This window comes from Scyliorhinus torazame, chromosome 13 (assembly GCF_047496885.1).
Source record: "Scyliorhinus torazame isolate Kashiwa2021f chromosome 13, sScyTor2.1, whole genome shotgun sequence".
Taxonomy (NCBI): domain Eukaryota; kingdom Metazoa; phylum Chordata; class Chondrichthyes; order Carcharhiniformes; family Scyliorhinidae; genus Scyliorhinus; species Scyliorhinus torazame.
The window spans coordinates 105,249,953-105,262,240 of record NC_092719.1 but is presented as its reverse complement, the minus strand read 5'-3'; the positions used below and the strand labels follow the sequence as shown (position 1 = coordinate 105,262,240).

Sequence of the window (12,288 nt, the reverse complement as noted above, 5' to 3'; positions counted from 1 at the left end):
GACTGGACACTCGCAGTGAGGACGCAATGTGTGTGGACTGGATACTCGCTGTGTGGACTGGACACTCGCTGTGTGGACACAGTGTGTGGACTGGACACTCGCTGTGTCGACACTGTGTGTGGACTGGACACTCGCTGTGTGGACACAGTGTGTGCAGACTGGACACTCGCTGTGTGGACACAGTGCGTGCAGACTGGACACTCGCTGTGTGGACAAAGTGTCTGCGGACTGGACACTCGCTGTGTGGACACTGGGTTTGCAGACTGGACACTCGCTGTGTGGACACTGGGTTTGCAGACCGGACACTCGCTGTGTGGACACTGGGTTTGCAGACCGGACACTCGCTGTGTGGACACTCGCTGTGTGGACTGGACACTCGCTGTGTGGACACAGTGTGTGTGGACTGGACACTCGCTGTGTGGACACAGTATGTGTGGACTGGGCACTCGCTGTGTGGACACTGGGTGTGCGGACCAGACACTCGTTGTGTGGACACTGGGTGTGCGGACCAGACACTCGTTGTGTGGACACTGGGTGTGCGGACCAGACACTCGCTGTGTGGACTGGACACTCACTGTGGACACTGTGGACTGGACGCTCGCTGTGTGGACACAGTGTGTGTGGACTGGACACTCGCTGTGTGGACACTGGGTGTGCGAACCGGACACTCGCTGTGTCGACACTCGCTGTGTGGACTGGACACTCGCTGTGTGGACACAGTGCGTGCAGACTGGACACTCGCTGTGTGGACACAGTGTGTGCGGACTGGATACTCACTGTGTGGACACCGTGGACTGGACAGTCGCTGTGTGGACACGGTGTGTGTGCACTGGACACTCGCTGTGTGGACATAGTGTGTGCGGATTGGACACTCGCTGTGTGGACACGGTGTGTGTGGACTGGACACTCGCTGTGTGGACACAGTGTGTGTGGACTGGACACTCGCTGTGTGGTCACAGTGCGTGCAGACTGGACACTCGCTGTGTGGACACTGGGTTTGCAGACCGGACACTCGCTGTGTGGACACTCGCTGTGTGGACTGGACACTCGCTGTGTGGACACAGTGTGTGTGGACTGGACACTCGCTATGTGGACAGTGTGTGTGGACTGGACACTTGCTGTGTTGACACAGTGCGTGCAGACTGGACACTCGCTATGTGGACACTGTGTGCGGACTGGACACTCGCTGTGTGGACACTGCTTGGACTGGACACTCGCTGTGTGGACACAGTGTGGACTGGACACTCGCTGTGTGGACACAGTGTGGACTGGACACTCGCTGTGTGGACACAGTGCGTGCAGACTGGACACTCGCTGTGTGGACACAGTGTGTGCAGACTGGACACTCGCTGTGTGGACACAATATATGGACTGGACACTCGCTGTGGACACTGTGGACTGGACACTTGCTGTGTCGATACAGTGTGTGCGGCTAGACACTCGCTGTGTGGACGCAATGTATGGACTGGACACTCACTGTGTGTGGACTGGATACTCACTGTGTGTGGACTGGATACTCCCTGTGTGTGGACTGGATACTCACTGTGCGTGGACTGGATACTCACTGTGTGTGGTCTGGATACTCACTGTGTGTGGCCTGGATACTCTGTGTGTGGACTGGATACTCACTGTGTGTGGACTGGGCACTCGCTGTGTGGACACCGTGGACTGGACAGTCACTGTGTGAACACAGTGTGTGGACTGGATACTCGCTGTGTGGACACAGTGTGCAGACTGGACACTCGCTGTGTGGACACAGTGTGTGGACTGGACACTCGCTGTGTGGACACAGTGTGTGCAGACTGGACACTCGCTGTGTGGACACAATGTATGGACTGGACACTCGCTGTGGACACTGTGGACTGGACACTTGCTGTGTCGATACAGTGTGTGCGGCTGGACACTCGCTGTGTGGACACAATGTATGGACTGGACACTCACTGTGTGTGGACTGGATACTCACTGTGTGTGGACTGGATACTCAGTGTGTGTGGACTGGGCACTCACTGTGTGTGGACTGGGCACTCACTGTGTGTGGACTGGGCACTCACTGTGTGTGGACTGGGCACTCACTGTGTGTGGACTGGATACTCACTGTGTGTGGACTGGACACTCACTGTGTGTGGACTGGATACTCACTGTGTGTGGACTGGGCACTCACTGTGTGTGGACTGGGCACTCACTGTGTGTGGACTGGACACTCACTGTGTGTGGACTGGAGACTCACTGTGTGGACTGGACACTCACTGTGTGTGGACTGGACACTCACTGTGTGTGGACTGGACACTCACTGTGTGTGGACTGGACACTCACTGTGTGTGGACTGGACACTCACTGTGTGTGGACTGGACACTCACTGTGTGTGGACTGGACACTCACTGTGTGTGGACTGGGCACTCGCTGTGTGGACACAGTGTGCGGACCGGACACTCGCTGTGTGGACAAAGTGTGTGTGGACTGGACACTCGCTGTGTGGACACAGTGTGTGGACTGGACACTCGCTGTGTGGACACTGTGTGTGTGGACTGGACACTGGCTGTGTGGACACAGTGCGTGCGGACTGGACACTCGCTGTGTGGACACAGTGTGTGGACTGGACAATCGCTGTGTGGACACAGTGCGTGCGGACTGGACACTCGCTGTGTGGACACAGTGTGTGCGGACTGGATACTCGCTGTGTGAACACGGTGTGCGGATCAGACACTCGCTGTGTGGACAAAGTGTGTGTGGACTGGACACTCGCTGTGTGGACACAGTGTGTGTGGACTGGACACTCGCTGTGTGGACACAGTATGTGCGGACTGGACACTCGCAGTGTGGACACAGTATGTGCAGACTGGACACTCGCAGTGTAGACACAGTATGTACGGACTGGACAGTCGGTGTGTGGACACAGTGTGTGCGACTGAACACTCGCTGTGTGGACACAGTGTGTGCGGACTGGACACTCGCTGTGTGGACAGTGTGTGCAGACTGAACACTCGCTGTGTGGACACAGTATGTGCGGACTGGACAGTCGCTGTGTGGACAGTGTGTGCGGACTGAACACTCGCTGTGTGGACACAGTATGTGCGGACTGGACAGTCGCTGTGTGGACACAGTGTGTGCGACTGAACACTTGCTGTGTGTACACCGTGTGTACGGACTGGACACTCGCTGTGTGAACAGGGAACTGTGTATCCTGGGTTCTTGATGGGAGTTGTATCTCCCGGATTATTGATGGGGCAGTATGTACTGGGTTATTGATGGGAGTTGTGTATACTGCAGTATTGACAGGAGTTGCATATACTGCGCTGGTAATGGGAGTTGTGTGTACTGCTTTAGTGATGGAAGTTGTGTATACGTCGTTAGTGATGGCAGTTGTGTATACTGCTGCATTGATGGGAGTTCCGCATACTGGGTTATTGGTGGGAGCAGTGTGTACTGGGCTATTGATGGAGGGGTTGTGTTTTGTGGGTTATTGATGGGAGTTGTGTATACTGGGTTAATGAGGGGAGCAGAGTGTTTATTGGGTTATTGATGGGAGTTGTGTATACTGGGTTAATGAGGGGAGCAGTGTTTATTGGGTTATTGATGGGAGTTGTGTATACTGGGTTAATGAGGGGAGCAGTGTTTATTGGGTTATTGATGGGAGTTGTGTATACTGCGGTATTGATGGAGGTTGCGTGTACTGTGTTATTGATGGAGGTTGCGTGTACTGTGTTATTGATGAGAGTTGCGTATCCTTGGTCATTGATCGGATGTGTGTATACTGTGGTAGTGATGGGATTTGTGTATACTGGGTTTATTGATGGCAGTTGCGCATCCTGCAGTATTCATTGGAGTTGTGTATACTGGTTATTGATGGGAGTGGTTTATACTGGGTTATTGATGGGAGTTGTGTATACTGCAGTATTGATGGAGTTGGGTATACTGGCTTATTGTTAGGAGCAGTGTGTACTAGGCTATCGATGGGAGTTGTGTGTACTGGGTTATTGATGGGAGTTGTGTGTACTGGGTTAATGATCGGAGTTGCGTATACTGGATTATTGATAGGAGTAGTGTGTACTGGGTTATTGATGGGAGTTGTGTATACTGGGTTATTGATAGGAGTAGTGTGTACTGGGTTATTGATGGGAGTTGTGTATACTGGGTTATTGATAGGAGTAATGTGTACTGGGTTATTGATGGGAGTTGTGTATACTGGGTTATTGATAGGAGTAGTGTGTACTGGGTTATTGATGGGAGTTGTGTATACTGGGTTATTGATAGGAGTAGTGTGTACTGGGTTATTGATGGGAGTTGTGTATACTGGGTTATTGATAGGAGTAGTGTGTACTGGGTTATTGATGGGAGTTGTGTATACTGGGTTATTGATAGGAGTAGTGTGTACTGGGTTGTTGATAGGAGTAGTGTGTACTGGGTTATTGATGGGAGTTGTGTATACTGGGTTATTGATAGTAGTGTGTACTGGGTTATTGATGGGAGTTGTGTGTACTGAGTTATTGATGGGAGTTGTGAATACTGGGTTATTGATAGTAGTGTGTACTGGGTTATTGATGGGAGTTGTGAATACTGCAATATTGATGTGGAGCAGTGCTACTGGGCTATTTAAGGGAGTTGTGTGTACCGTTTTTTTGTTGGGAGTTGCGTATACTGGATTATTGATGGGAGTTGCGTATACTGGGTTATTGATGGGAGTTGTGTATACTGGATTATTGATGGGAGTTGCGTATACTGGATTATTGATGGGAGTTGGGTATACTGGATTATTGATGGGAGTTGCGTATACTGGATTAATGATCGGAGTTGCGTATACTGGATTATTGATGGGAGTTGCGTATACTGGATTATTGATGGGAGTTGCGTATACTGGATTATTGATGGGAGTTGCGTATACTGGATTATTGATGGGAGTTGCGTATACTGGATTATTGATGGGAGTTGCGTATACTGGATTATTGATGGGAGTTGCGTATACTGGATTATTGATGGGAGTTGCGTATACTGGACTATTGATGGGAGTTGCGTATACTGGATTTATTGATGGGAGTGGTGTAATAAAATTGCATTTTTAATTTAAAATTTTTATTAAATTAATGGGGGATCTCTATACTGCGCTATTGATGGGAGTTGAGTATATCGGGTTATTGATGGGAGTTGTGTATACCGCGGTGGGCATTCATGGCAGTTGTGTATACAGCGGTATTGATACGAGTTTTGTATACTGCCTATTGACAGGAATATTCACAGTTCTCAATTTACCTGCAGAAAGGCATGGACCAGACAGTGACATCAATTGAGAAGTCTGACCCCTGGTGGAACTCATTCATCAGCACCTGCCAGAAATTGTGAGTAGTGACATTTCCGTTGCTGAGACCTGTGGAAACTGTTCACTATATAGGGCGGCACGGTACACAGTTGTTAGCACTGTTGCTTCACAGCTCCAGGGTCCCAGGTTCGATTCCCGCTTGGGTCACTGTCTGTGCGGAGTCAGCATGTTCTCCCCATGTCTGCATGGGTTTTCTCCGGGTGCTCCGGTTTCCTCCCATAAGTCCCGAAAGACGTGCTTGTTAGGTGAATTGGACGTTCTTAATTCTCCCTCTGTACCCGAACAGGCGCTGGAATGTGGTGACTAGGGGCTTTTCACAGTAACTTCATTACAGTTACCGTAATAGAACATAGAATTTACAGTGCAGAAGGAGGCCATTCGGCCCATCGACTCTGCACCGGGTCTTGGAAAGAGCACCCGACCCAAGGTCCACACCTCCACCCTATCCCCATAACCCAGTAACCCCACCCAACACTAAGGGCAATTTTGGACACTAAGGGCAATTTTAGCATGGCCAATCCATGTAATGTAAGCCTACTTGTGACAATATTAAAGATTATTATAGATCAGTTACTGAACAGGGTTTACCAGATTGGAGGATGTTAAAGATTGAGGAGAATGACTGCACACTGATTGCTGTTGGACTGAGTTACAGTGAGGGTCTATGTAGAGACTGTGTTACAGTGAGGGACCGTGTACTGACAGCTGCAGGACTGTGTTACAGTGAGGGACTGTGTAGTTATTGCTATGGGACTGTTTTACAGTGAGGGAGTGTGTACTTACTGCTGTGGGACTGTGTTAGAAGAGTGTACTGTGTACTGACTGCTATGGGACTTTGTTACAGCGAGGGACTATGTATTGACTGCTGTGGGACTGTGTTGCAGTGAGGGACTGTGTACTTGACTGCTGTGTGACTTGCTGTAGGAAGCAAGTGTGTACTGACTGCTGTGGGACTGTGTTATAGTGACAGACTGTGTATGGACTACTGTGGAACTGATTACAATGACGAACTGTGTACTGACTGCTGTGGACTGTGTTGCAGTGAAGGACAGTATACTGACTGCACTGGGATGGTGTTTAAATGCCAGACTGTGTACGGACTACTATGGGACTGTTTTACAATGACTGATTGTGTACTGATTGCCATAAGACTGTATTACACTGAAGGACTGCTTACTAATTGTTGTGGCACTGTGATAGCGTGACTACTGTGGAACTGTGTTGCAATGAGTGACTGTGTGCTGACTGCTGTGGGACTGTGTTACATTGAGGGCCTGTGTACTGACTGCTGTGGGACTGTGTTATGGTGAGAGACTGTGTACAGACTACTGTGGGACTGTTATACAGTAAGGAACTGCGTACTGACTGCTGTGGGTTGTGGTACAGTGACAGACTGTGTATGACTGCTGTGGACTGTATCACAATGAGGGACCGTGTTCTGACTGCTGTGGGACTGTGTTTCAATGAGGGACTGTGTACTGACTGCTATGGGACTGTGTTACAACGACAGACTGTTTTACAATGACGAACTGTGTACTGATTGCTGTGGACTGTGTTACAGTGAGGGACTGTGTACTGACTGTTGTGGGATAGGGTTACAGCGAGGGACTGTGTACTGACTGCTGTGGGACTGTGTTACATTGAAGGACTGTGCACTGACTACTCAGGAACTGTCTTCCAGTGAGGGACTATTTACTGACTTGTGGGACTGTCTTCCAGTGAGGGACTCTGCACTGACTGCTGTGTGACTTGTTATAGCAAGTGAATGTGTACTGACTGCTGTGGGGCTCTGTTGTAGTGATAGTCTGTACTTATTGTTGTGGGACTGTGTTGCAGTGTGGGACTGTTTACAGACTACTATGGGACTGTGTTACAATGACAGACTGTGTACAGACTATCAAGGGACTGTGTTACAATGACAGACTGTGTACTGACTGCTGTGGGACCGTGTTACAGTGAGGGACTCTGTACTAATCGCTATGGGACTGTGTTACAATGATGGACTGTGTACTGACTGCTGTGGGACTGTGTTACAGTGAGGGACTCTGTACTAATTGCTATGGGACTGTGTTACAATGATGGACTGTGTACTGACTGCTGTGGGACTGTGTTGCAGCAAGGGACTTTCTACTGACTATTGTGGGTCTGTGTTACAGTGAAGGATGGTGCACTGCCTACTGTGGGACTGTGTTACAATGAGGGCCTGTGTTCTGACTGCTGTAGGACTGTGTTACAGTGGGAGACTGTGTACTGCCTACTGGGGACTGTATTACAGTGAGGACTGCATACTGACTGCTGTGAGACTGTTACAGTGAGGGACTGTGTACTTACTGCGATGAGGGATTGTAGTGACTACTATGTGACTGTTACTATGAGGTAGTGTGCTGACTGCTGTGGACTGTGTTGCAGTGAGGGCCTGTGTACTGACTACTGTGGGACTCTGTTATAATAACGGACTGTGTACTGACTGCTGTGAGACTGTTATAGTCAGGGTCTGTATACTGAATTCCGTGGAATTGTGTTAATTTATGGTGCTACGGGAGGGGTGTGTACCTGCCTCATTGTGCTGTGTTTTCAGGAACATGAATCTGGAATGTGAGATCTTCCCGGCTGCCACTGATAGCCACTTCATTCGCGCTGTGAGTGTCTGAATCCTAACATGGGGCCTGTCCGAATGCCTCTCAACCTGACCAGAGAGGGGTGGTGTTTCTGGGCATGTATCTGTTGAGGGGCAGGGAGCTGCGGATTATGCTTGGCGATGTTTGTCAAGGTGGAGCAGTTTATGGGGCAGCTTTGTCGGGTTAAGGAAGGTGTTTAGTCGAGTATTTGTGGTTTTAGTGTGTTTGTGAGTGTGTGGGACGTTTGGGATTATTGTTGGGATGAGGAAAATGTTTGGGGGTTGTTGTGGCTTGGTTTATCTTGCTGTTATGTCCGTGACACACTCCTCTCTCCTTCCACAGATGGGTTACCCTGCTATCGGATTCTCACCCATGAACCAGACTCCTATCCTGCTGCACGATCATAATGAGTTCCTGAACGAGAGAGTCTTTTTGAACGGCATCGAGATCTACGCCAGCCTGATCCCCGCTCTCGCCGCAGTTCCACCCCTGGAAGGGGAGACCTGAGAGTGCAGGGCTCGGAAGCTCATCCCTCACCTCCACCCCTTCCTCTCTCCTCAAGATCCCCTGCACCATTCCTCTCCCCGACACCGCCCCCCTCCTCTTCCCCCCCCTCCTCTCCCCAGACCCTTCCCATCCACACCTCCCCGACAACCCTCCTCCACAATTCCCACACTCTTCCTAAAACTCCATCCTGTCCTTCTTACACACAGTCGCATTGCACACGCTGTCCTTCACACCCCCTGCCTCCCTCACTCCCCTGTCCTTTTCCTCACACCCCTTTCCCCTCCCTCACACCCCCACTCCCCTTCCACACACCCCCACTCCCCTTTCCCTCCCTCACACCCCTTTCCCCTCCCTCACACCCCCACTCCCTTTCCCCACACCCCATTCCCCTCCCTCACACCCCCATTCCCCTCCCTCACTCCCCTTCCCCACTCCCCTGTCCTCTCCCTCACACCCCTTTCCTCTCCTTCACACCCCTTTCCCCTCCCTCACACCCCCATTCCCCTCCCTCACACCCCCCATTCCCCTCCCTCACACCCCCATTCCCCTCCCTCACACCCTCACTCCCCTCCCTCACACCCCCACTCCCCTTCCCCACTCCCCCATTCCCCTCCCTCACACCCCCACTCCCCTCCCCCACTCCCCTCCCCCACTCCCCTCCCCCACTCCCCTCCCCCACTCTCCTCCCCCACTCCCCTCCCCCACTCCTCTCCCCTCCCCACCCCCCACTCCCCTCCCCCACTCTGCCACTCTCCTCCCCCACTCCCCTTCCTCAGACCCCCACTCCCCTTCCCCAGTCCCCCCCCCACTCCGCCACTCCCCTCCCCTACTCCCCCACTCCCCTCCCCTACTCCCCTCCCCTACTCCCGTCCCCCACTCCCCTCCCCCACTCCCCTTCCCCACTGCCCCACTCCCCTTCCCCACTGCCCCACTCCCCTTCCCCACACCCCTTCCCCACACCCCCACACCCCCTTCCCCACTCCCCCTTCCCCACTCCCCCTTCCCCACTCCCCCACTCCCCCTTCCCCACTCCCCCACTCCCCCTTCCCCACTCCCCCTTCCCCACTCCCCCTTCCCCACTCCCCCTTCCCCACTCCCCCTTCCCCACTCCCCCTTCCCCACTCCCCCTTCCCCACTCCCCCTTCCCCACTCCCCCTTCCCCACTCCCCCTTCCCCACTCCCCCTTCCCCACTCCCCCTTCCCCACTCCCCCTTCCCCACTCCCCCTTCCCCACTCCCCCTTCCCCACTCCCCCTTCCCCACTCCCCCTTCCCCACTCCCCCTTCCCCACTCCCCCACTCCCCCTTCCCCACTCCCCCTTCCCCACTCCCCCTTCCCCACTCCTCACATCCCTGCCTCCCCTCCCTCACACCCCCACTTCCCTTCCCCAGACCCCCACTCGCACCCCTTCTCCCCCTCCCTCGCACCCCTTCTCCCCCTCCCTCGCACCCCTTCCCCCCTCCCTCGCACCCCTTCCCCCCCTCCCTCGCCCCCCTCCCCCTCCCTCGCCCCCCTTCCCCCCCTCCCTCGCCCCCCTTCCCCCCTCCCTCCCCCTTCCCTCGCCCCCCTTCCCCCCCTCCCCGCACCCCTTCCCCCCCTCCCCCACACCCCTTCCCCCTCCCTCACACCCCTTTTCCCCCTCCCTCCACCCGTCTCTCACAGCCCTGCCCTCACTCCCACCCCCTCCTTTCTGCTGTTTTGATTCTGCCAAATTTACCTCCTGTATCGAATTAACTCAGGCTTTCAATATATTGTCTCATCGGACTTTCAATGATGAATGTGACTAGATATTCTATTGATTATCTTAATCTTTTATGTTTTTTAATTGACTGGCCTTTACTCAGAGAAGCTATCTAGATTTTTAATTTATTTTTCTCTATCCTGGCGACTTCGAATCACAGAATCAGTACGGTGCTGGAAGCGATTCGGCCCATCAAGTCTGCACCGACCCACTGAAAGAGCACCCTACCTAGGCCTATCCCCGTAACTCCACCTAACCTTTTTTGGACACTAAGGGCAATTTATCATGGCCAATCCACCTAACCTGCACATCTTTGGACTGTGGGAGGAAACCGGAGCACCCGGAGGAAACCCACGCAGACACGGGGAGAACATGCAGACTCCACACAGTCACCCGAGGTTGGAATTGAACCCGGGTCCCTGGAGCTGTGAGGCAACAGTGCTAACCACTTGTGAAATAAGCAGTTCTTCTACCTTAGCCTCGCTCATTCCCGCTGCCCTTTTTACGTTTTTGCTGTCCTCAGACACAATCCTTCGGTGCCTCACCCCAAGTCTTCCTGTGTGGGGAACTATTTGACTGTAGGGGCATCGCATCATTGTCTGTTAACTGGCTGTGCATCGCCAGCAACCATGGTGGTGCAGAGGGAATGTCCCTCTCCATGTTACCGGCACAATGGTTTTCCAGGGTTCCAACCAGATTCCCTGACAGAGAGTGAGTTTTGAAATTCTGGTGTGACATTCTCACTGGAGACGGTCACTGTAATGATATTTCGACCTATCCCTCCCTACCCCAAACATTATCAGATACTTTTAGCCATTTTTTTTGTCATTTAATTACAAATTCATTTCTGAATTTGAACCTCTTGAGGTGATTTGTGAGGAGACCAGAGAATAGGGGGAGCAGGAACCCAGAAACTGGAACTAGCTATATATATAAAAACTGTGGCTGTCAGAGCAGGTCAGAGCTTGGGATCCTGCGACGACTAACTTACTTCCTACATCCCCAAGTCAGGAGTGTGATGGAATACTCTACACTTGCCTGGTTGAGTGCAGCTCCAACGATACTCAAGAAGCTCAACACCATCCAGGACAAAGCAGCCCCCTTGATTGTTCCCCCTTCCACAAACATTCAAACCCTCCGCTACCGAAGCACAGTGACAGCTGTGTGTACCATCTACAAGATGCTCTGCAGTAACTCACCAAGGTTCCTTACACAGCACCTTCCATCTAGAAGGACAAGGGCAGCAGATACATGGTAACACCACCAACTGGACGTTCCCCTCAAAGTCACTCACCATCCTGTCTTGGAAATATATCGGCGTTCCTTTAATGTCACTGGGTCAAAATCCTGGAACTCTCCCCAACAGCACAGTGGGTGTACCTACACCTCATGGACTGCTACTCCTCTGGAACTTACACCTCGCACTGACCAGTTACATGTACATCAAGGAGGCCGTTGACCACCACCTTCTCGAGGTCCATTATGGATGGGTAATACATTCTGGCCTAGCCAGTAATGTCCAGATGCTGAGAAAGGTGGAGGAAAGATGGTGTTGAGGCAGCAGCATGATGCATGAGAGTAGACATATTGTCTGATTTCAATATGATTTTGTTCTTCAAAAATAAAGCTTGATTGAAAGCAAGGGGCTTCAGAACATGAATTTCTGGTTGTCTGCTTTCTTTGTTTTTCTCTTTCACTGCATATATATTCCAAAGTACACAAACGCCATTCAGCCCACCTAGCCATATCAGTGTTTGTGCTGAGCACGAGTCTGCTCCCACCCGCCATCATCTCACCCTCTCAACAATTAGCACCAATCTCAATTTTGCGAAGATGAACATCGAACATACAGTGCAGAAGGAGGCCATTCGGCCCATCGAGTCTGCACCGACCCACTTAAGACCTCACTTCCACCTTATCCCCATAACCCATTAACCCCTCCAACCTTTTTGGTCACTAAGGGCAATTTATCATGGCCAATCCACCTAACCTGCACATCTTTGGACTGTGGGAGGAAACTGGAGCACCCGGAGGAAACCTACGCAGACACAGGGAGAACGTGCAGACTCCGCACAGACAGTGACCCAGCGGGGAATCAAACCTGGGACCCTG

The 12,288-nt window shown here is 52.1% G+C and overlaps 1 protein-coding gene across 4 annotated transcripts in view; it reads left to right on the top strand.

Moving 5' to 3' along the window:
* LOC140388217 (aminoacylase-1-like) overlaps positions 1–9,056 on the top strand; it is a 123,773-nt gene extending 114,717 nt beyond the window's left edge. For 2 of the 4 annotated variants that reach the window (XM_072472013.1, XM_072472014.1), the window contains exons 13-15: positions 5,251–5,330; positions 7,890–7,950; positions 8,272–9,054. In XM_072472013.1, coding sequence (XP_072328114.1) covers positions 5,251–5,330; positions 7,890–7,950; positions 8,272–8,436 — 306 coding nt within the window. In that variant the 3' untranslated portion in view covers positions 8,437–9,054. Of the gene's footprint in view, positions 1–5,250; positions 5,331–7,889; positions 7,951–8,271 lie in introns of all 4 variants that reach the window. The other 2 variants (XM_072472015.1, XM_072472016.1) reach the window with 2 other exon arrangements.
* Positions 9,057–12,288: the final 3,232 nt, after the last annotated feature.